Below are 25,729 nucleotides of genomic sequence, written 5' to 3'. Positions count from 1 at the left end.
CAGATTGGAATGTAGAGGGGGCATTAGTGAGCCCAAAAGGCATGACGAGAAATTCATAGTGGCCATCGGGAGTTCAGAAAGTTGTTTTATGTCTATCTTCAGGAACCACCCGAATTTGGTGGTATCTAGAGCGTAGATCCAACTTAGAGAAAATAGTTGTTGTGTCCAACTCATTGAGTAGCTCATCAATGGTGGGAATGGGAAATCGGTCTTTAATCGTGACAGCATTGAGAGATCTATAATCCACACAAAAACACCATGTGCCATCTTTTTTCTTCACGAGGAGGACTGGGGAGGAAAAAGGGCTAGTGCTAGAGGTGATAATTTCGTCTTGGAGCATGTCGTGTATAATGGAAGTTATTGCATCCTTCTGAAAGTGGGGATAGCGGTAGGGACGAAGATTGATGGGTTGTGTTGGGTAACAGGTTAATATGATGATCATGCGGTCTAGAAGGGGGAAGGTCCCTGGGTGTGGCAAAAACATGCTCATGGGATGCTAAAAGAGATTGTATGAGGGTTGGAAGGGCAAGGAAAGTGGGGTTTTGGGTGAGGGAAAAGGTTGTGTCGTGTGTGGGTTGAGGGCTTAATACAGTTGAGCTAAAAGATAGAAGATGGAGGGAAGCAATAGCATCAGTATGGATTAAGTGGCGTAATTGATGAAAAATGGTGGGTTGGGTTAGGGGAAGAGGAGTGCCTTGTAAGGTGATGGTATTGTTGGCATAAGTGAAGGAGATGCTGGGAATTGCAAAATTTGCAATAATGGAGCCCAACGTTTGAAGTCATTCAATGTCTAATACCACATCGGCGCCTTCAATTGGGAAAAGGAAAAAGGGAATTTGAAAACAAGTGGATTGAAGTTGAATGTCAACCTGGGGACATAAGCCTTCGCAAGGGATGCGCTCGCCATTTCCTACCATGACAGAGAAGGGGGAGATTGGGGTGATGGGCAAGGCGAGGTTGCAAAATGTTGTGGGAGCTACCTATATCAATTAAGACCTTCACAAGAAGGTTGTGAAGGGTACCTCGAAAACGAAGGGTTTTAGGAGAGTGTTGGTCGGTGAGGGCTTGAGGTGATAATTAGAAGTGGAGAGGGGGGTTAGAGGAATTAGGTGGGTCAGGGTCAGGGTCAGGTGAAGGTGTTTGGGACAGTTCAACTGGGTACTTTTCATCTGTCATTAAAAGGAGAAATGTGAAGGAGAACACTTATGGTCGGGAATAAAGATTTCATCACAATTGTAACAGAGGCCCTAGGCGCGACGCTCTTGGAGTTGAGAGGTTGTTAAACGTTTAATAGGCAAGGTGGGGAGGGATTTGGTAGGGGTTGAGGAATGGAAGTCGGAGGAGGGGAGTGTGATATGTGCGTAGGGTAGGTATGGGGCTTAAAAATGTGGTGTTTAGAATCCTCGATCTTAGCTTCAATGAGTTTGGCTAAGCCAATAGCTTGGGATATTTATGTAGGGTTTTAGATGGCTAACTTGTGGCGAATTTCAAGAATTAAACCAAAGAGAAAACAATTGAGAATCACATCTGGTGGTAACCCTAAAATACGATTACATTTTTTTCAAAGTGGGCTTGATAGTCGGAAACAATACTATATTGACGAAGTTTGAATAGTGCTTGGTGATTTTCATAGAAGATGACCCAAAGCGTGTTTCCAAAGCTACAATAAAGGACTCCTAGGTGGAAAATTGGGAGTTGTGGTACATCCATTTATACCAACTCAAGGCATCACCTTTCTTGTAGAATGAACACATGTAAATACGATGTTCAGGAGGAACTTGGTATAATGAAAAATACTGCTAAGCCTGAAAGAGCCAATCTAAAGGTTCAGAGTCGTAAAATAGGTTCAGTTGTAATTTGAGAGGTCGTAGAGGGAAGGTTGGTGTGGGAGGCAAGGTATTATGGTGGAGGTGGGTGAAGGGTATAGTATTATGGTGGTTTAATGGTGTTTGGAACGGGATATGAGATGGGTATGGGCGAGGGGAAGAAAAAAAAGAATAGGTGTTTGGTGGGGGTGGAAGGGTGACAAAAGCACTATTGTGTGTGGGAGGAAGAAGGTTTGTGACGGTGAGAGAATAGGGCATACCATAAAGAGGGTTGGGAGGAATGGGAAAGGGTAAAGTGACAAGTGGGAAACTAGTGGATGGTGGAGAACTAGAAGGGGCAAGTTGGACTATAGAGGGAGAGGAGGGGTTGGTAGTGGTTGGAAGGGATAAGGCAGAAACCTGAGTTTGCAATGAGTCCATGGTTGCCTGGAAGGTGTCGTAACGAGATTCTATTGTTTGTTGGAGGAGATGGTGGCGTGTTTCTTGAGCTTCCATGTGGTCCTACATGACAATGAGGATGTCATGGATGGCTTTGAGTGACTCAACGGAATCGTTGGAATCGTTGGTAGAGGGTTTGGGAGGCATGGAGGTGGGTCAATGAAAGCACCAATTTGTTAGAGCACAACTACTATCACACTAAGATAGAATACATATAACGAAAGACAGAAATATAAAACACTTTCTTCATTCATTGCCCTAATATCACTATACACAATGATATAAATACTGAAGATTACAATACAATTAGGCCCCAAAATTGGGCTATAAAAACAATCCAAACATTTTCTAACAATAAAAATCTTTCATCCAACTTGATTAATGGATTTTTCTTTAGTGGGCTTGTGACCCATAACACAGACATTCAAAATGACTTCCCTTAAGTTAAAAGAATGTGCTTATTGTTAGTGCAAATAACACAAGACATTCAGAATGACTTCCCTTAAGTTAAAAGAATGTGCTTATTGTTAGTGCAAAGAACTGCATTGAATTTCCCCAAAAAAAATGTTCACCAATGAAATCTTCCAACAGAATCAATTTTCCAATACAAAAACAAACAGAAACAAAAATTAGTTATTTCTCATTCAACATGAATTTTTTAACTTTTAATTGATTTTAGAAACCACGTATTGATTCCACGTTAAGAAATCAATTCTATTCTACATCACTTAAACGCATAACCAAACACCAAACACGCACTAATATTGTGTTGATACTTTAATTAAGTACATAATCTTTGAATATTTAAGTTCACATCTTTAGTTCGACAGCTGTGTAAGAGAAATGTAGTAATACTAGCCAAAGTGACAAATTATCTAAGAATTACTGAATTTCATGTAGCATATCCTCCACATAAATTATAATTACAAGATAGCATAAAGGAACAAATCTTAGAAACAAAACTTAGAAAGTTGGCTACTCCTACTTCAACAGAGTACAGGATAAATACAAAAAATGATGGTACATGACCAGTACGTATGTTAACTATGCTCTCTATGAATTACTTCAATAACCTTTTTCCTCTGAATGAACTTCCTCGTACTATTGGATTCCTATCACAGAGACTCTGGACTAGTGGAAGGCCTAATTCTTGCTGGCATTCGCAAATGTTTCAAAGAATTTTTAGGCGTGATAGACATTTTGTTCAAGTCCGGGTTAAAATCAAGATCTTCAACTGTCACCATCATATCATCATCAATCATATCTTTTGTATTAGTGTCAACAAAATCATCATCTGTCAATTCACTGCCACTCTCACTGACTTCGGAAACGTTATCATCATCGTCATCGTATGTAGTTCTGACTTTTGACCACCGAACAAAATGTGGTCTTATGTAGCTGGTGATGGATTAATAATCGGAGTGGAGAGCAAAATCAGCATGAGCATAAAACTTAACCAGGTAACATGTTAAGGTCAAATGAGATAAATTCAGATAAATAAAACTAACCTTTCACTTTTCTTCAATAGACATGGATCAAACGGAAAGAACATGTCAAGTCTATCCATCCCACCAAAAGCCTTGGAAAGATCAGACTCGAGCATGTCATTGAAAACGAATGATTCTGATGCCATGAAAAGTTTAGCAGCCTTTGCCTGTCTAAGAAATTCCACTACTACAGTAGGCAAACACACCTGGTAGATAAATTTATGTTAAACTTAAAAGTTTTGTTCAAAGTGTTCTGACAAATTGCAAAACTTCACCCCTTCAAATGTCACGAGGAAAGGAATATGAAGTCAATCTGGATAATTTTTTCCATAAATACTTACAAAAAGAAAATAAAAAACTGAAATAAAGTTTCTATATGATAAAATTAGTTAATTTGTAAGCTAAAAACAAACTATTTGGAAAGATTAATCCAACAAAACCTCATTAAATTAACTGTATAAGCTAATATTAGTTTGATGATTTAACTTTTTCTTATTTTCTTCACCTATGCGTGCGCTTATAAAAAAATTTCCTTATCATTAAAAACCATCATTGTGACAACTAAAAAGTGTCTTACCTTCAACGGACACAATTTATGTTTCCAGATTGCCTCCATAGGCATATTAAGTAGTTGCAATCTAAGCCTAGGAACGTCCATGAGAGATCTCATGCGAAAACACATAATGTACATGATTGCCTGCTCACACACACAAAAAACGAAAAAAAAAAAACATAATGAACAGTGAAGAATACTGAAAAGGACATCACCATTACGGCAGTCCCCAACTAAAAAGGTCAAATGTGATAATAAGACTCACCTGACACCCAGAATAAAAAACTTGATGTGCTCGTGGGTTCATATCAGAATCACGTAACTTACAATAAGCATAACACTGATCAACCAAGCTGAAATCCCGAAAAAAGACCATAAAATCAATTAATAACAATTTGCCTCTTCTACTACAAGATAAAGATAACTTATTTGGTCATAAATGAACAGTTGACATTCAAAATGTTTTCAAACCTTTGTATGATGGTAGTGACCAATGCAGCCGAAAGGAACTTTGCACGAGAGAGATAACTAGCAAGATAAGCAACGGCACTCATCCTACAATGAACGAAGGCAATTACCAATGTCATGTTCTCTAAATATTGATTATAAAAAATATTTACATTTGAATATACATTATTTTAGGCACACGACAATTTCAATGTCAGTCCAGTTTTTTAATCATAAAAAAGCATCTCATGATTAGGAGTAGTAGAGCTCACTTCTACAACAAAAGTAAGTTGCAGCAACAAGGGCCACCATTTTTATACAGTAATCAACACATATAACAAAGTTATTAAGGGGTTATCATTCCAGTTGCAGCAATGTTGTAACTTGACCAGTATGTACAAAGTTACACATGTGGTAAAATGAAGGACCACATTAAGGACCAGTATGTACAAAGTTACACAAGACCACATTATACAGTCAAATGAATTTTAACTTTTTTACCACAACAAAAAATACCTTGTTATAGGTGGATTAACATCAGAACCAAACATATCTGCCAGAACCATGGCAAATTTCACCCCACATCCTTCAGGGTCCAGTGCACACGCATAGAACATCACAAACTGGAACAAAATAGAGCACTAATGAGAACACAAATCTCAGAAATAGTACCAGTAAGACAAGTTGTAACAACAGTACCTGGGTAAATTTTGACTTGTACGCATTAAGTACTGTTTTCTGGAATGAATGAAGTAGAATATCGAATACCTAACAGAAGATAACAAGAGTATTAAGATGAAGCCATGTTGATGCACAGTTTAAATGTGTTTTGTGCCCTAATGTTGAAACTATGCATAATTTTATAGATGGGATACCTCAGCCAAACGGCCACTGCTTTGACAGGATTCAAGGTGCAATAAAGCTAGCACAACCAGATTATCTAATTTTTCAACAACCTTATTGCCTTGCAAATTTTTCCTATTTAACAATTCTGACTGAGGCTGTAAAATGAAGACAAGAAATCCATGAGATAACACATAAGAAGTAAGAGATTAAACAACTACAATACAGACATAAAAATGCACTAATAAACATAAACCAGGCAGAAAATACAGAACCAAAGATAGGAATAAGAGATTTCTCTCCTTCGAGAAAATAAATTAAATTGACTTTATATCTTTTGAGCAACCAAATAAACTCGGCTCAGTCATTTTAATTGTCAAAGACCTCATCATTAAATCACAGCAAGAACTTCAAATAAATTAATAAGAAGCATACCATACTATGAGTGTTCTCATCCTCGTCTGCAAATTTAATAATATCTTCTAACTCCATATCAAATATGCCTCTGGTATCTTCTTGCAAGATTCCATCCCATCCAATTTCCACCTACAGCCATTTTAATAAAAGTATATGAATGGTCAAAATGATCCAGCATTTCTTTGACAAAAAAGTTCAAGGGAGAATTAACAACTTACATCCAACTCTAGCAACCTATCCACAAGAGCAAGCAGCACTGTAGAACCGACAGTTTCTCCAATTGCACCACTCTCCAACTTTAACATATTTTCAACATATATGACAATCTCCTACAAGCAACAAAAAAGTGAACCCTGATGAAAAAAATATATTAAAATATTTTTGATAAATAAGTTGCCCAATCTCTCCATAGTCTATATCAATAAATAATGTATTTGACCATACTGTTTTGAAATAAAAATGCAGACTAAGTGTAAAAATAAAATAAATAACCACTATAATTTCTGATACAAAATAATTCAAAGATGAGGAAACGGTATCTTGTCATATAAAAGTGAACAATTCAGATACTGGTCACCTAATGTAAAATTGACAAGATAAAAAAGTATAATGGCTAATTGACATCCAGCTAATTGATACAACGTTACATAATAGTGATACACAACAAATTCACTTAGTTGCCTCTAGAGAAAATCATATGAACTCACCCGTTCATTACTGAAGACACTGGGCATGGTCTGGATAACTATTGGACATAATCTTAAGGGTGCAAGAGGCACCAAATCAGCTATCTCTTTCAAAGCCGCATGCACGCGAGACAGAACTTTATTTTTCTTGTTAATCCCATTCTCGGTTTGCAGAGAATCAAAGATGTAAAAAGGGGGCACAAAATGTTTCACAAGCATCTCCAAACACCAATCAATGTATTTCCCATTAGAAACAGCCTGCAGACAAATATACAAGCACCAAACTTAACAAAATTTAACACGTGGCTCTATGATTACAAATATCCAGTGGTGACACACAAAAAAAACATGTACCAAAGATGTAATGAGTTCCAGCAGTGCATCCATAACCTCAGTTCCATAATTCCAGAGACTCATCCTTGAAACCTGAGAAAAAATTCCACCAAAATCAATCATCATTTAAGGAGGATGAATTTGAAGTCCCAAACACGTCAGAGAAAATAAAATCTTACAGCATAGAGAAGAGATGCGTGATGATCAGAATCTATATAGGACACTGCTCCAGAAAGTGCCTTCAAAGTTGTCTACAACAGTGGGATATAACATTACAAGACGATATTATCACACAGACTTGGATTTAAACCGACAAAAAAAAAAAAAAGACTATGCAACAACATCTAACGTAGTTATGATCACCAAACCAACAACCTACCACAAGAATCGCAACCTCATCAGGACTAAGATTCCTCTTCAGGTGCAAATAACTAACGAGCTCATCGTAATTCCCTCTATCACCCTGAGCCACAATAACCCAGCTTTTATTCCCTTAGGCAATAGAAAGAGAACATTTGAATTGACAAAACCCATAACACTTTCCGAAATCTACAACAGCTTACCGTTGTGACTGCATCAAGTACGCTTCTGAAGTGACGAACTAACTGCGAATCACTGTAACCACCGTTATCCATTACGGGACTCTCTTCCTTGTTACTTACTTGAACCTTCACCATGCTCTCCTAAACCCCAGACACAAACCCTAACACACCTACAACAAAAGCAAAACACAAAAAAGGAACTATAATAAATTAATAACCATAAAACGCAATAAGCACATAACGCAAACCTAAATCAAACGGAGAACGCTTACAGAAGCGCGTTGGAGACGATGAGAATAAGAAAAATCGTAGATTTGTTGAAGGGTATAGGTGTGGCAGCAAAAACGACGACGTTGCGAAAACGAAGGAAGTGTGGATCGCTGTTACCTCTTCTTTGGTGAAGAAAGAGGAATTGCGGCTACGAAGAGGGAACAGCAACCACGAAGTTGTGCACACATAAACACTACTTATAGAGAATATGTATGTAACTAATTATTAAATTGTTAAATTAATATTTTATTTTCAAAAAACAAATTGGATTAAAATCTAAAAGAATATATTGAGATAAAAAATAAGACATATATTATAGCATCTTATACGATTTTTTAAAAAATATTTTTTGGATTTAACTGTTTATGTAGTCAGAATTGAAGATGTTTGGAAAGATTTTATTAGTTTATTTATATAAGAGATAAGAGATGAAATAATTTTAGAATTTATTAGAAAAATACTCAAAGTTATAGTGGATAATAAAACCATATCATAATTTTGTAATGCATTATTGTATTTTGAATTAATGATAGATAATTTATAGTGTGATATATTTTTAATCTTCATTTAAAAAAAATAAATTTGTCGTAGAGATGAAGATGTTAAATATTATATATCGAGACAGATATTATATTTTCAAGAATTATTTTAATTTTTTAATATTTATATTTAATATTTATATATTACGTATTTTATTATTTTTACAATAGTTGTATTATATTTGAAATATGTATCATATATTCGTATATCATAAAAGAATATAAAAGGAAAATCATTTTATATATATATATATATATATATATATATATAATAAATTTGATAAAATTTTCACAAATAAAATTAAAATAGATTAATTTTTTTATTTTTTAAGCAAAATAAAATAATAAAATAGTATATTTCTTACCTAAATAGATATTTGGTCAAAGATTGTAAAAAAAAATGTAACTATCATTTTCCAATATAAAATTACAAAAATTGTTGGAAGAAGGATAATTCTTTTATTAAAAAGTAAATTTAATATATTCTTTTCATCTTTTAATCGACAATTAGTTTTAAATTTATGCGTTTCAGTCTTGGGTATCTTTTCATATTTACTTCTAGTTTAAACCATGAATTCAAAATTATAATATCTTTTCATTGATAATATTGAAGATAAAGATTAAATAATTACAAGTCATTTAAAAATGTATCAAAAACAATAATCAAATATTATACATAAATATTTCTAAAAAATTATCAAAACTACCGTATTTGGAATTACCATCAATAAAAAGGCTCTCTTCTCATCGAACATACATTCATGGAATAAATTTAATCTTTCTTCTTGTTTTATATTTCACCCTTTGCTTTTTAAGTGAAAATAAAAACAAGAGATTAAAAACAAAATAAAATATCCACATCGAACATCTCCATATTTGTTGGGGATTGCTGTGTTTTAATTAGTTTACTGATTTTACTGTTTCACTGAACTAAACTCGTTGTATAGGTTGGTCCATTGTATATACATACTTCTATTACCAGTTCTGTGCGATTTATTTCAAATTTTTTGTTGTTGTTTTTGTAATCTTTGAACCTAACAATTTCAAAGCTGGTTAAAAATCACCATGCAACTCAAGTATTAAATTTTAATATAAGTTACGTATACTTGACAAATTTATATATTATTGTAATATAATATTGCATGATCTTACTTATTATCGTTTCGTGTAATCTAATATATATCTAAATAAAAATTAAATATATTTATTATAACAAACAAAAAAAATCATTGAGAGATAAAGGTGTCAATTTGACTCCTAATCCATGGGTCAGTCCTGACTCACTCTTCATTAAGTCCCCTTTTAGAGCTCCCAAATGAGGGGGCCAAACAAAGGCCTCAACCCCCAAAGCTCCATCTCTATTGGGGTCAGAGCTAAGGTGGGTTAGGCCCTTTAAAACTACTACATTAAGTCAGAGTTAAAGATCAAGTTGAGCGATCCCAATGGGTCTGAAGACACAAACAAGTCTAATCATCCAGACAGGCCTGAGGACGTAGACAGGATAGACGAGCCGAACAAGCCCGACGACCCCAACGGACCTAAAGACCCAAACAGACCCGATAACCAAGATGAGCCCAACGACCAAGACATGCCCGAAGATCTGGACGGGCCCAACGACCGGGACTGACCAGACTACTAGGACGATTTAGACGAGTCCAACGACTCGAACGGGCCTAACGACTCAGATGTGCCAGACCATCCAGATGGGTCCCATGACCTGGACGGGCACGTTGACCTGAATGGCACGACGATTTGAACAGCCCAACGACCTTGATAGGACCGAAGAACTGAATGGACCTGAAGACCCAAACGGTCCCGACGACCAAGACGAGCCTAAAGACCCAAACAGACCAAACAACCAAGACAAACTAGACGACCTAGATGTGCTTGACAACTCCAACAGGCCTGACGACTCAGACGGGCCTAACGACATGGACGAGCGGGACGACCCGAATGGTCTCAACGAACCAAACGTGCTCGATGTTCCAAATGGACCCAACACCTGGCCAGTCCCAACAATCCGAACGGACCAAACAACCTGAATTGTCCTGACAATCCGAATAAGCCTAATGACCCGAATAGGACCGACGACTGAGACGGGCTCAACGACATGAATGGACCTGACAACACGAACAAGCACGTCGACAAGAATGATGCCAAAGATCAGAAAGGCCTGGGGACCTAGACGGGCCAATTTCGATCATCGGGCCCATTCGGATCGTCAGAACCGTTTGGGTCATCGGGCATGTCTGAATCTTCAGGCCCATCGTGGTCGTCTAACTCGTCCGTGTCATCGGTCTCGTCCTAGTCGTTAATCTCGTTCAGATCGTCGATTATGTTTGAATCGTTGGGCTCATCCGAGTCGTCAAACCCATCTGGATTAGCGAGACTGTTCGGGTTGTTGTACCCGTCTTGGTCGTTGGGTCCGTCTGAATCGGCAGGCCTATCGAGGTCGACGGACCCATCCAGGTCATTAGGCTCATCTAAGTCGTCGCAGTCATTCTGGTTGTCAAGGCTCGTCCTAGTCGTCGAGTCAGTCTAGGTTGTTGCACTTGTCTCGGTCGTCAAGCATGTTCGGGTCTTTGAGCCCGTCCAGATCGCCGGGCCCGTCCAAATCATCGGGTCCATTTGGATTGTAGAGACCATTTGAGTTGTTGGGCCCGTCTGGGTCGACAAGCCCATTTGGGTCGTTCGGGTTGTGCAGTCCGTCCAGATCATCGGGTCCGTTTGAATTGTCGATTCTGTTTGGATTGTCGGGTCTGTTTGAATTGTCGATTCTATTTGGTTTATCGGGCCCGTCTGGGTCGTCAGGTCCGTCCTAGGCGTTAGGCCCGTCCTGGTCCTCGGGTCAGTCTGGATCATCAGGCTTGTCTCGATCATCGGGCTTGTTTGGGTCGTCGAGCTTGTCTAGATCATCGGGACAACCCGACCACGTATGAATCAGAATCCTAAGAGGTACAACAAAAGTAAATAAGAGAATAATGCATAATAAGACATAAATGGAGGACGCTACAATCTAGCATATCGATAAATCAATGGAAGATTCGCCACAAAGATGTGAATCTTTGATAAGAATTAGAGTTCTAATCCAATAACCATTAGAATTCTCTCTCAAATAATACAAATGCATATAATATGACTCAAAAGTGTCTACATCAATTTTTAGTACCCTTTATATACAGGCACATAAGTTTAAAAAAATTTGAAAACCTTATAAAAGGTCCGAGCCTAAAAACAAACTAGTTTATAAAAGAAAGCCCACAAACATAGAAACATAACTAATTTCTGAAGGAAAACTTAAAGTTCTAAAACATAAACTAATTTTCCTAAAAATTATCTTTCAAATGTGCTTCATGTCATTATCTTTATATCCTTTAAATTTGCAGTTGCTTGTAGCATCAAAAGTCATAAATAAATTTGATATTCCAATCTCTTGTTCCTTATCATTGTCATAATATCTTTTGAATTGTATAGAATATAGGAATAGCCCTCTATCAATTTTAAATATTTTTCTTTAAATAAGAAAAGTAGATATATTAAAAAATTAAATTATGTATTTTAATTGCAATTAAATATAATAAATTATTTAATATTAAATAATTGTTAATAATTTAAAAATATTAATATTGATACTTTTTGTCTATATTAATTAATGTAATTTTCCAATAAAAATTTATTAAGAATTATTTTAATGCTGAATAAAAAAAATTCATCAACTTTTAAATGAGTTGGCATTTAGAAAAAATAATAATTTTAAACATTGGCCAAAACTTTCCTTAGCATTCGAACAAAAAACCTAATAAGTTGTTCACAAAAACATAACATTATAAAAAAAAATTACATAGAATAAATAAAGAAATAATCACGAGACGTCAATTTGAAAATATAATTCACAGCCATAAAAAATAGTCTTCCTATTCAAAAATTCTAACTAATGTATCAGTGGTTCATCACAATAAAAGTAATCATAAGAATTTAAATAAAAAATATTATTAAAATTAATAAAATGAACTTAGTTTACACCAAACAACCAAATAGCACTTAAATTAATCAAGTCAACGAACACCAAATCAAAATTGAAATGAAAAACAAATACCAAAAAAATATCTAAATCTAAAATTATAAAAATTTCAATTATCCATTTTCTCAAGTAAAAATTAAAAAAAATATATTTTTAAATAATCTAATTACTATTATACAATTTAAAATTTTCAATTTATTTTAAAATTTACTATCCAATTTAACATATTATATCATAAAATACTTCATATCCTCACTAAAATATATACCCTAATAAAAATTTACAACTTAAAATATTGTAATACTTGTACATCACTTGATAAGTACATTATTTGTACATCATTATAGAATGTCATGAACTTAATATTCATAAAAAATTCTATACCTGTATAAGATTTAATGCTGACAAACTTTTTACAGATGCGAAAAATCCTAATTAAATAAAAACATATTTCGTTGCCCATATTTCGTTGCCCTCCCTAAAAAATCATAAATATTCTAATTGATTAACCAAGTTTTTTTTTTCCAATTATTTAAAAGTTTTGACTGAATAGGATGATAACTCTTAGCATAAATAAAATCTTTTAAACTGCTTTAATGTCACGTTTTATCTTTTTACAAGGATTTAAATACTGCTTCTAGCATAGTCCCCTTCGCAATGATTCCATGTTTAATCTGATTTCTGCTCATTATTGAAGATGAAAATAATTATCTACCAGTTGCCGTTCTAGTGAAGAGATAAGAAAGATGTATGTTATAAAACTGACATCAAGAAAACCTTTGACACTGGTTCAGCGGTTTGGTTTTCATCAAAATTTCAACCCATGGATTATACAGATTCATCAGTCTGCTCTTCTTTCAATTAGGATTAATCATAATCTTGTTGGTCACTTTTCTTGCAGTAGTGGGGTTTGTCAGGGGACCCTCTCTCCCTTATGTTTTGTATTGCTGAAGAAGTTTTGAGTAGAGGGATTTCTCAACTTATCAGTTCTCAGAACATGCGCCCTATGGTTGGTCCTAAAATAATTTCTTTTCCTTCTCATGTTCTTTATGCTGATGACATCTTTGTTTTCTGCAGAGCTAATAAGAGTACCCTGACTAACCTCATGAAACTACTCTCAGCCTCAGGCCAATGATGAATTTCACTAAGAGTCTTTACATTCTTGCTGATGATTCTTCTGCCTTTAATAGGAGTTAAGTGTATTCTTGGCTGCAATAGAGGTTTTATACCATTTAACTATGGAAAATGATATTTTAACCCACTTTTTTTGACCCATTTTTAACCCACTACTCTCATCACCCTTAGATCATCTATTTTAAGTTTTTGGAGTGATGTGATATGATGATCTAAGGGTGATAAGAAGTGGTAGGTTAAAAATGGGTCAAAAAATGTAGGTTAAAGTATCATTATCCTTTAACTATTTATGGGTGCCTACTTTTGTGGGGGCTCCTAAATCTCACTTCCTTCAACCTCTTGCTAATTAAGTTAGGCTCAAGCTTACCTCTTGAAAAGGGAAAACTTTGAGTATGATGGACAGAATTCAGCTGGTAAACTCTGTCATTACTGGCTTTCTTTCCTATAGTTTTCAAGTTTATAAATGACCAGCTAACTTGCTAAAAGAGGTGGATAAATGGTTAAAATTTTATATGGACTGCTGATGTTAGTAAGCATGGTCTTGTCATTGTTAATTGGAATCAGCTCTCTTGCCAGCATATATGAAGGGGGGCAGCAATTGTGGAGAATAAAGGTTATCTTCTACAGTTGGCTTGTATTTTGCTTATATCTCTATGCCTTGGATTTTTCTAATGAGATCAAGGTTCTTAAAGTCCAAATACCCAAAAATTGCTTTATATAAATCCTCTTCGATTTGACCTGGTATTAATAATTGGTATCACACTGTTCTGGAAAACACTTATTGGACTGTAGGTGAAGGTAATCAGATAAATATTTGCAATGACCAATGGTATTCCAGGAGGTGTTTTCTTTGCTTTCTGGTGTTTCCTATGAAGAGAGACTTCAACTCTGTGCTAAGGTTTCTCAAGTTTGGAGTGGCTCTTGTTGGTCTTTTCTCCTTTATGCAGTATTCCTGGTTTGGAGGCTTTGCAGAAAATTGTTGCCACAGATGCTCTTAATATTCCTAATTGGATTTTGGATGATTCCGGTATGCTCAGTCAGAAGGTGGCTAGGAGTTTCTTTTCCACTTCTCATGGTTCTTGTGATTGGGGGAATTTGATATGGTCTGATACCATCCCTCCGGCTAAATCTTACGTCCTTTGGAAGCTGCTTCATCTTAGGTTACCACCTGAAAACGATGTCCAGCTTAGGGGACTGTATTTGTGTTCTGTGTGTTTCTTGTGTAGACAGCAAGAGGAAATCATTTCTCGCTTATTTTTTGAATGTACTATTGCTGTATACATTTAGTATTGGCTGCAGGAAATTTTCTGGTATAGCTGCTGCTACTTATTCCTTGTGGATGATTTGGAAGGTGAGAAACTACGCTAGATTTCAACAATGTATAAGTTTAGACACTGTCATTCACACTATCAAAGGCAACATCAGACTGTCACGTACTGCTTATAAGAATTACATGAATAATGATATGACTCACTTTTCTATTTTGAAGGTTGCCAAGGGTATGCGGCTTATGGTGGTATCTTTAGGGGTAGCTGTGGTGAGTATAATGGGAGCTACACTTCTTTTTGGGTGTTCACAATTCCTTATATGCTGAAATCACGGAAGTCATTCTAGCCATTGAGCTTTCTTGGGGTGTTGGGTATAGGCGTGTCTGGCTAAAATGTGATTCTTCTTTGTTGTGTCAAGCTTTTACTTCTCCTATGATTGTTCCTTGCTCTGTCAGAGATAGATGGAGAAAATGAAGGGAATCAGTGTGTTAATAAACTAGCTAATGTTTACATTGATAGGAGGCTTGAGTTTAAGTGGTTTACTTACCTCCCTGATTTTATCAGTTTAGATTCTTTTTCATTATAGGTATCAACTCCCTATGTTTCCTTTTGTGTAATTTTTTATAGGAAGTTTTCTTTGTATTTCTTTTAAATGATGAGTTTGGTTTGGTCCTCCCATGATATTGTATTTTTTTCCTTTCAATATTTTTCATGAGATGGTAGATGATAAATGAACTCTGGAATGTCTATCTAGCTAAGATGTCATATGTCATAGTTCATAAATGATACCTAATATGAGCTTTATAAAAACATTACTTTAAATCCCTAATTAAATACCCAGTCATAAGTCTTAAACTAATTGTGAAATATTTAATGCAAGTCATTAATTATGGATCCCAAAAATAGATGTATAAATTGCATTTCATCCTCCAGCATTGTAGGAATTCAGGACGCTGAAATCAAAGACAAACAATGATTCTATTGAACTAAATTAAACAATGTACAAAGCAAAGAAATTAAACAAGACCTAATCTTCAGGGGCATAAGCAAACTACTTCTATCAGACCAAACCAACTTCTAAACCTAATCTTATAGGCTGAAGAAAAGACTTAGGATTAACATCTTCACTCAGACCAAAATTTCACCACCTTTTGAACTCACCTTCACTCATCATCAACCTCAATCTCTTCTGCACACCACCAAGAAACAGGACCCAGACCATCATGATCCAACGATCCCTACAAAATAAAAATCATGATAGGTCACTATACCATTAATGTGTAATACTAGTCAGGCATGACTATTTGTTTTAATACTGCTTATTAAATAGGGTTTCAGCCAATCTCTTCCCATAACAATTTGTATATGCCCAACCTTTGTCGTGTATATCTGTGAATGCTTAAAACTAGAAAGGTAGTACAGTTCGACTATACATCACATCGATCTTATGTGGTTTTAAGTATTCATGAACCAAGGTAATGAATAAAGTATAGGCAAAGAATGGTTTGATGATCAATAAAATACTTACAGTAACCAACATAGGTGCAAATGGTTTTGATTCTTTTGGTTGCTCAACCGGAATTTGTGGATAACTCACATTTTGAACTCGGAATTTGATCTGCCATATCGGTAACAAATTTTTAGCTTATTTGTTTTCCAGTCAGACCTGTCTTAAAATTTGTGGACCTCTATACTAATCATGAAAATTCAGCCCCTCTTCCCCCTAATATTTGAAAGTAAAGACACAATTTTAATAAAAGGCTGGTACAAATTTGTGGACTTTTAAAATCTGGAAACCTCATTTATTGGAGGCTTTATGCAGACGATATACTTGTACCGGTTATTTTGCGGGCCTGTTTCCAATCATATAGTTTAACAAAAGAGGCAAAGAATGCTAACCACGTCAGTTTCTTGAATAGGATATTCTTGTTCGTTAAAATCCCAAAACCATACTCCTTTCCTGATGTAATTTCAGTAAGAACAGATAAGCATAATGTTGATCATACATAATGAGGTATGCATTACATAAAAATAATAAAAGGATGAAAAGAATACTACTGATGATGGAAGATGTTGGCCCTAAAATTAATGTCAGTACCTCACAGAATTAGTTGTTGACTCTTCGCTAGAAAATACCCTATATTCAACCAATAATAATAATAATAATAATTATAACAACAACAACAATAATAAAAGATTGCTTGTATTCAGTTCAAATATAATCCAAAAAGTCAAACTAGAGAGTGGAAACATCACCTTTTCCCTTGTTCATCCTCAACAAAGTGGTTTGGGTAGGGCATATGATGTGCAGGGACATAAATGTCATCAAAGAATCCAAGACTTACTGCCAGCCACAGATTCAGAATTATTAAGCAGGACTATCTTGAATAAATCAATATTTGACAATCAGTTAATATTTCAGATAATGCAAACAGTGGATGGTTTTGTTTCATGAAGCAAAAAAAAGGTTGTTTTCAGTGTCACACTACAGATACAGAAATACAAAAACTAGCTTTGGTAACAACTACATAGAAAAGTCACATTATTCTTTTAGAACACACTTTTAGCTTCAATTGAATTCATAGTTATCGTTCCTAGATAGGAGCAGGGAGCAGCTGAGCCAAAATTAATGAATAGAATAGCATGATGACTGACATTCTGAAATTATTTTATTATTAATATTAATTAATTTATTGTATTATTTGTTATTATTTATTTAATCTTTTGTCTAATTATTATTATTATTATTTAGTTTATATATTATATGTTACACTTTAAATAGTTTATTATATTTGTTTTTTTATTAATATTATTATATTAATATCATGATTTAAATTAAAAGAGAAAGAGAAACTAAGATGAAAGCCCAACGCAACAAACCAAAACATAAAAGGAAGAAAATACAAAAATTTTCAGGCAATATTGACTAAACAATTCCCTTTTCTAATCGGTATCTAAAAGTATTGTGCTGTGAGTAAAATGTAACAAATATATGAAACAGAAGTATGACATAAAAGCGATTCCTCCCAGCAATATGCATCATAGAACAGCGAACTATTGAGGAACTAAATCATGCATTTCAACAGAAAAAAATAAAATCAAGTAGCTAAAACAGAGACATACATTGTAAGCCATTAGAATCAGATGAAATAAGCTTTGCAGTGATAATCTCCCCCACAAATGGACGAAACATAATTAAATTGAATACAACCTGCCAGAAATATTGGAATTTAGTTATTTCATAGACACAATTAAATATATAATCATTTCTGCCATAGGTTGCTAAGTTAGGCACTGTTTGGATAAACTTTTCAATAGGAGAAAAAACTAAAAAGTATGATGAATCAAACTTCTTCCACAATTCAAAATCAATTTATGCACATTAATTTTGGACAATTAGATGAGAACTTATTTATAAGTCAAAGTGCATAAGTTGACTTTAACTTACTGGAGTTAAACTCATTTTACCACATATTTTTTGTTATAAATACTTACAGAAAATTCTATCTAAATATGACCTTAAAATACACCATAAATAGTAAATAAGGGGTGCTAAGAAAGTACAATCGTTTTGCAGGTTCCAATACAACCCAATAGCATATCAACAATTTTGTGGCCATTAATCAAAATTTAAGGATTAAACTTTAAGAGAAGCAAAGATGACTTTGTAAACATAAAAGTTTGCGTTCAAACTTTGAACTCTCATCAAATGCAGGACAACAAGTTCAAAACAAATCCATGAATTCATACCGTATAGGTTGGAGCCCCATCACCTGGGAAGATAAACCCACCGTCAATTGATCTGATATCATAGACAGAGATGCAAAGGCCCAAGTTTGCTATAACCTGGCATGATTATAGGAAACAAAAATGATGCCAAGCAAATTAAGTCAATTACACAATAATGGTTCAAAATGGAAACTGAAAACAGTAGCAACAAAAAAACCTTATCTAAGAAAAGTTTTTCAAGCTCCATGTGAATGGCTTCTCGAATGGGAAGAACAAGACGAGGAGGAGGCAGGGGCAATTTGTGTTCAATTTGACTGAGATAGAACATTGAGCCTGAACCAAATTACAGAATATTAAGGTCCAGAGTAAATACAACCAAAAAAGAATGAAAGTGTACATTGTGATTTGATTTACATATATTTTTCTTATTTGCAATTTCTGTCCACTGCAGTGTAAGGAGTACAAAGCAAAAAAAGCTAGAAATAAACAGCTACTGTAGTTGAAAAAATATACCTTCTCCCTTTCTCTCTCCAATCTTTTCTCTTCCTGCTCTTTCCTCTTACGTTCTTGTTCCCTGCAACAGCGAAATATTAGTAAGGAAAAGAAGCAGACAGAAGAAACAGAAAAATATTTGCTGGAAGGTTCAAATTAAAGCATCATATGAAATAATTATTATCTTTAGTTTCACCATTTGTAAGACAATTTCAATATGTCACAAAAAGCAACTGCTCCCATAATACAAAGAACAAAATCTAACGACTTCTATGAAAATAGTGAGCAAGGTTATAAACCTTAAACTCTGTGCTTTGATTCTGATTTCTTCTGAGATGGGGAAGGACTCGGTTGACTCTACCTCAATGTCTAAATCTACCTGTGGAAATGTAAACAACTGAATAAGTTAAACCATGCTTTTAAATTGCAACTCCAAACACAATTATGATTGTCATGAATATCTCTCAAAGCAATATAAAGCAACACAGTCACAATATTGTGGTGACAACACATTTTTCAATACCATTCACAGAATTGGGCGTGCATTGGGAGGGAAGGTGGGCCGGTCTCCGAAGGGTTGGGAAATTGGTGTTAAATCTATAAACATCTCATCATCTCTGCCATTCTCTTTCTCTTCTCTCAACCACCCATCACACCTTTCCATACACAAATGCCACAGGGACGAGGTCAGTGTCTCTGTAACTTTTTCTTTTTCTTCTTCTTCTTCTTCGAATTATGGTATATATATATTATGTTGAACTGCAGATTCTAGAGCTCCCTCCTAAAGCACACCTCATTGCTTCCTCAGAAATGACTGCAATTGAGATGTTCAGCTATGGAGATCACATCTTTTGCATCCAAGGCCACCCAGAATTCACCTACGACATCCTCTTCCACTTTATAGACCGTATTATTACCCGAAATTTGGTCCAGGTATTTCATGTTTTTTTTTTGTCTTGTCGTGCACTGTTTCTTCTGATCTGTCTATGTGGTTGAGTTTTATGGTGTTTTGTTTGGAATATTTTAGTAAGCTTTTGCTTTGGATGCAAAGGATAAGGCGGCATTACTAAAACCAGACAAGGACATTTTGAAAACATTATGCGTCAATTTTCTAAAGGGTCGATTGTGACTCTCATCACTTGCTACTATTCAATAAGATCAACACTGTAAAATAGTACCAGCGTGGTAATATTTGAAATGTTATTATAAGTGTGTAAGAGTTAATGTAGTCTGATTAATATTTGTCATGCTAATGCTATGTTGGCATCCATTATATAGAATGAGTGTAATGTACCAGAATTCCACAATAATCATCTTAGGTAAATCCGAATTTTTATTCTTAATACTTCAAATTTATTAGTATTTTACGTTATCAACAAATGATGCCAAGTCCACCCACGCTGATTAAGCCCTTCTTTTTTGGTGGAATCCATAGCATCCTATTCTCTTTTAGTTGAGAATAAACACTCCTTTGACACGTGAGGATTAAATTTAACATGAGAATCCAGATCTTTTCAATAAAATTTTATAAGAATCTCCTGCGAAATAAAAGGCGCAGAACTAAATTAATATTCCTACGAAATTGAAATTGGGGGACAATTTAAGGATGAACAGCGATTAACGGATGAACGGGATGAACAGCGCAATTGGGGGAAAATTCACAGAATGGGTCGTGGTGGTCGGAAATCAGAAAATCAGAAAGTTAGGGTTACGTCGAAAATCAGAAGTTTAGGTTACAAATCGAGAAGAAGGGAACCAGAACGCAAATTACGAACAAACCTGTCTTCGCGGTGGTCGTGGCGGTCGGAATCGTCCGCGAATCGCAGTCCGATGGTGGCTCTGCGTTCTCCGTGCACTGCGCTGCGTTTTCTCGCTGCTGCCAGCGACGTCGTGAATGTCACGGTGGAGGAGAAACGAGACGCCGTGAGTGGGCTGCTGCACTCTGCCTTCGTGTTTCGTGGTGGCCAGCGGCGACGTGGGTGGAGGAGAAACGCGGGTATGGCGCAGAGAAGAGAGTCGAGAAGAGTCGCAGAGTTTGTGAGGAATGTGTCTGGCGCAGTGTCTGAGGTAGGGATGTCAAAACGGGCCAGCCCGGCCCGTTTTGACCCGGCCCGATTTTGGCCCGATTTATACGGGCCGGGCCGGGCTGGCCCGCAAGGGTGAAACGGGTTACACTTTTGAACCCGGCCCGCAAGCTGGCGGGCTAGCGGGCTGGCCCGCGGGCTTTTTTCCATATGTTACATTTTCAGTCCAAAATCATATTTCAACAAAATTATTGCAACAAAAACAACCCTGCAGTATATAATATAACTGATCACAAAACAAACAACCCTACAATATATATAAATGACATTTTGCTCTCTGCAAGTCATCAAGACACTGTTGCAACATCAATAACAAGTCTGAATTAGAGTACTTTAGGCATGGAGCATTACCAAAGTGCAAACAGTTACATAAAAAAAAAAATAGAAGCATTAATTATGGATGAGAGGTTGTATAATTTGTTTGGCAACATGTGCTGCAGAAGCATCTAAACCCTCCAAATCAATAGGAGCATCTTCTGAAATCTCCCCATCATCAAACCCCGGTAGAGATGCCTCAAACAAATTAGAGTTCAGAACAGTTAAAAAGGAGGTGGCATTATAGTTCTACATCAAATATACTGCAGTGTATAAGCAAATTTCAGTTTAAGTTAAGGCCAAACAACTCAATCCCAGCTTTGCAAACACGGCACATACAACTTTGCAACTTGGTACTTTCTATCATATAATTCAATCATTAATGAAGAACATATTTTTGTCTCAAGGATGATAGAACAATATGAAACAGTGGCAGTATTTATTTGATCACAGTGCAACGATGAAATACATGTTCTCCACATATCTCCAACATGATTACAGATAAACAGACAAACAAAGAAAACAACCACAACTATCAGCCTATCACACAGTCAGATAAAAAATAGTAACACTAGAAAAACAAGAAAAAAAGAAATGAACATCACCACCACACCAAAACGGCAGCAACTACGAAATTGAAATTGGGGGAAAATTTAACCAACAACAGCACAACAATTATGATTCACAGAATGGGTCCAATCCAAACAAGGACAAATCGCAGCAACAACAACCACACATACACCATAACTTCCAATTACAGGAAACCAATTTTAGGGTTACGAAAATCATAAATTTAGGTTACAAATTGAAAGAAAAGGGAACCAGAACGCAAATTACAAACAAACCTGTGTTCGTGGTGGTCGTGGCGGTCGGAATCGTCCGCCAATCACAGTCCGACGGTGGCTCCGCTGTTTTCGCGGTGGTCGTGGACGCTGTTTTCTCGAAATAGCCAACGCGTGGTGGATGTGAAGGTGGAGGAGAAGAGAAGCGGGTATGGTTAGCGACGACGACGTGGTGGCCTGTGTGTTTCGCGGTGGCCAGCGGCGACGTCAGTGGAAGAGAAGCGAGCCCTGAGAATGGAAATCGCAAACAGAGAGAGTGCGCGGAGGGAGAGATTGGGTGGGTGGGTGGGGAGCGCAGACAGAGTGTGTGAGTGTGAGGGATGCTGAAATATGCACGTGCCATTTTTTTAATTAATTGGTACGGGCCGCGGACTGGCCCGTTTTGGCCCACGGGTTGGTCCGACGGGCCAGCGGGCTTGACGGGTCGGGCTGTATTGGGTTGGCAGGTTAAATTTCTTGACTCGATCCGTGTTTTTTTTGTCGGGCTAACGGGCCGGCCCATTGGGCCCGGCCCATTTTACCATCTCTAGTCTGAGGAAGGGATGTGAAAAAATTTTGCACCTGTTCTGTGTTTCAGTAAGTCACTAGTATGAGACCCGTGCCCGGGTCATATTTTTTGTTTTGATTTTTTTATTCAGATAAAAAATTTAACATCATAATTATTATATTTGAATCAATTATTTATTTATGTAATTATATTCTACTATTATATAATTAATATAATTATTGTTATATTAAAAATAATAAAATTAAAAAATAATAATTAAATATGATTTTATTTATTTTAAATCATAAAATTGACACTAATTAATTAGTAATTCGTTACATGATTAAAATTAAAATTATATATTATATTAAAATAAAATATGTATGCAATGGCGTTGGCGTTATTAAAATAAAATGTAAGGCGACTATTAGTTGATTAAATCCTCTACCAGGATCCCGTAAACAACTATCAATGTTTAGTACAGTAGATCATACTAATAATCATAAAGGCAAAAATAAAATCTAAAATAATAATAATAATAATAATAATAATAAAATCACATGTTTCCGGAGAATTGAAGATGCACCAGGCTTTTTTTGGCACCATTTTTCATGCGTTTGTGCACTAAAGTAATATTTGAGCCAATGGGAAATCTGTTTTCTTGGTCTTGAACTTTCATTACATGTTTTTTATAAAATTTGATACAATACGAAACCATGGGTAGAGTAGAGAGATAGCTTACAAAATCATTGGCCAACTGAACGGTATAATTAGAAGCAAAGCATGTTGCACACATGCCGGAACTCATATGAAAATGGAATGAGCAAATGATTCAATGACAGGTCATACCATGTAACCACTGTATTCCAAACAATCAACAACAACAATGATAATAATCACAGCCATGATTATCAATCAAACTCAGTTGATACCCAAGCAGACTCGTTTTTGGAGCAAGACTTAGTTGGCGAGTCTATAGGGGTTTTCTATTTTAACGCAAAACGACGCAATTGATCGTTGTTGCTTAATAAAAAAAAAAACTCACTGTAGTTAGGTTCCTTCTTCTCCTCCACCTGGCAGATTAGGGTTAGTCTCTACTCGCCGCGCCGTGTTGTTCTCTTCTAGTGGGGTTTCGATCCTCTACTTGGAATTGAAGGAGGGTGCTTCGCCGGCGTTGGAAGCTGTGAATCGAGCCTCTTGAAGATGGATTGGAGAGAGGAAGAAATTATGTGAGGTGGCGTGATGGGGACGGAGAATAAAGGAGAAGAAGTTGGTTGGAGGTGGCGGTTGATTCAGTGAAACCTAAGCTAGGCGGTAGTGCGTAAGAATGATTCAGTGAGTCATGGGATCAAAATGTCAGTCCCACGTTTTTACCGGTGACCAACTTAAAAAACTAAGAAAATAAAATATTGAAAACCACCAAAAACAAAGTTAAACTTTATTTACTATTGAGAAAAAAAACAATCATCTATAATTATATATATAAAGATAATTTCATTTTTTTATCTATATTTTATAATTCCAATTTTATTTTTTACAATATAATTATTTGTTAAATTTTTAAAAGTTAACAATTTTTTTTAAATTTTTTATAAAATTATTTACTTATCTTGATATTTTTTAATATTTTTATATTTTTTATTTTAATTTTAATAAATATAATATAATTTTATTTATTAATTTAATAACATTACAATATCATTTATTACTAATATAATATCATACATATAAAAAAATCATACACATATTACGCTAGTATATTTTAAAAATAATTAATTATTTAAAAGTTTTAAACAGGAAACTATAACATGTGTATATTTACATTCACATTAGGTTATATATAAATTATATTTTAATAATATATATATATATATATATATATATAAACGTTTATAATTTGTTTATTAATTATTAATATTTTATTAATATATGTTTTATATTACAATAAAATAAAAAATAAAATAAAATAACTCAAACTTGATATTTTGTGAAAATAGTTTAATTTAGGGTTAAATATATTTTTGATCCCTCAAGTTTCATTGAATTTTAGAATTAATTCTTCTTTGAAACTTTATACCAATTTAATCATTCATCTTTAGAAATGCGCGGATTTAGTCATTCTTACCCAATTTTGTTAAGTTTATTTGACATTTTAAACTCATTTTATGTTAATATTTGAGTTAACATTGAAACGTAAATGTGTCAAATGGTGTAAACAATTCAAATATTATCATGAAATGCATTTGAAACGTCAAATAACTTCACAAAATTTAGTTAAAAATACTAAATTCACGCATTGTCAAAGGTGAATGACTAAATTGGTCAAAATTTTTGAAGAGAGATTAATTACAAATTTCACTCAAACTTGAGGGACCAAAAACATATTTAACCCTTTAATTTATGATTTTAAATCTATAACAATATATATGTCCACTTTCCAAAGTACCAATTTTACCCTTTAAAATCTAATTATTTATTAAATTTTTGAAAATTGACCGTTACTTTTACATGTTATTTATAAAAACGACTATCTATCTCTACTTTTTCTCTTTTTTCTTTATTTATCAAATATTATTATCTCATCTTTTATAATATATTTCACTTTATTTTTAATAAATATAATTTTATTTTATATATTAACTTAATAACATTACAATATCATCATCTACTAATATAATATTATACATATTTAAAAAATACGTACACACATATGTTATCGCGCCTAGATTTATGTTAATATAAGATAATAATTTTTCTTAATTTAAAATTTATTTTCATTCTTATTTATATATCTAAAAGTTATTTATTTATACTAAATTATTTTAAAAAATATATATTTTATGACATCAAACAAATCATTTCAAAAATTTCCACTCATTTGACAACACTTTCTCTTAGTCTAATCTTACTTTCTATTTTGTTTGTCTGCCACTGTTTTATTGATTAGGCCTCACTTTATCAATGCAACACTTACAA

At 34.7% G+C, this 25,729-nt stretch overlaps 2 protein-coding genes and 1 pseudogene across 11 annotated transcripts; 1 reads left to right on the top strand and 2 right to left on the bottom strand.

Moving 5' to 3' along the window:
* Nucleotides 1-3,116: 3,116 nt before the first annotated feature.
* Nucleotides 3,117-8,018, bottom strand: LOC114167109 (RNA polymerase I-specific transcription initiation factor RRN3-like). Its single transcript, XM_028052067.1, has 16 exons — nucleotides 7,845-8,018; nucleotides 7,594-7,742; nucleotides 7,410-7,493; nucleotides 7,210-7,281; nucleotides 7,052-7,123; nucleotides 6,719-6,955; nucleotides 6,230-6,340; nucleotides 6,030-6,140; nucleotides 5,627-5,752; nucleotides 5,451-5,519; nucleotides 5,268-5,374; nucleotides 4,776-4,859; nucleotides 4,570-4,657; nucleotides 4,329-4,448; nucleotides 3,773-3,957; nucleotides 3,117-3,662 (listed from the first exon to the last, which is right to left on the bottom strand). The coding sequence occupies exons 2-16, from the start codon at nucleotides 7,705-7,707 to the stop codon at nucleotides 3,380-3,382; spliced, it is 1,863 nt and encodes a 620-aa protein (XP_027907868.1). The 5' UTR covers nucleotides 7,708-7,742; nucleotides 7,845-8,018; the 3' UTR covers nucleotides 3,117-3,379.
* A 1,607-nt stretch (nucleotides 8,019-9,625) lies between these two features.
* Nucleotides 9,626-24,084, bottom strand: LOC114165110 (DNA-directed RNA polymerase III subunit RPC8-like). Of its 10 annotated transcripts, none has more exons than XM_028049772.1 (12): nucleotides 22,270-22,590; nucleotides 19,325-19,404; nucleotides 19,047-19,107; nucleotides 18,751-18,866; nucleotides 18,555-18,650; nucleotides 17,928-18,015; nucleotides 17,061-17,148; nucleotides 16,903-16,941; nucleotides 16,704-16,764; nucleotides 16,333-16,422; nucleotides 15,966-16,042; nucleotides 9,626-11,329 (listed from the first exon to the last, which is right to left on the bottom strand). In XM_028049772.1, exons 4-11 carry the CDS (start codon nucleotides 18,859-18,861, stop codon nucleotides 15,968-15,970), a joined length of 648 nt encoding a protein of 215 aa, XP_027905573.1. In that variant the 5' UTR covers nucleotides 18,862-18,866; nucleotides 19,047-19,107; nucleotides 19,325-19,404; nucleotides 22,270-22,590; the 3' UTR covers nucleotides 9,626-11,329; nucleotides 15,966-15,967. The 10 variants fall into 10 exon arrangements, with proteins under 10 accessions (XP_027905573.1, XP_027905567.1, XP_027905575.1 ...); XM_028049766.1 differs by lacking the exon at nucleotides 9,626-11,329 and adding an exon at nucleotides 12,908-15,252; XM_028049771.1 differs by lacking the exon at nucleotides 9,626-11,329 and adding an exon at nucleotides 15,651-15,757.
* On the top strand, nucleotides 19,439-20,154 carry LOC114165160 (annotated as a pseudogene).
* Nucleotides 24,085-25,729: the final 1,645 nt, after the last annotated feature.

The sequence above is a fragment of the Vigna unguiculata genome, chromosome 10 (assembly GCF_004118075.2).
Source record: "Vigna unguiculata cultivar IT97K-499-35 chromosome 10, ASM411807v1, whole genome shotgun sequence".
Classification (NCBI taxonomy): Eukaryota; Viridiplantae; Streptophyta; class Magnoliopsida; order Fabales; family Fabaceae; genus Vigna; species Vigna unguiculata.
The sequence above is the reverse complement of the archived record's forward strand: the minus strand, read 5'-3'. Positions and strand labels throughout refer to the sequence as shown.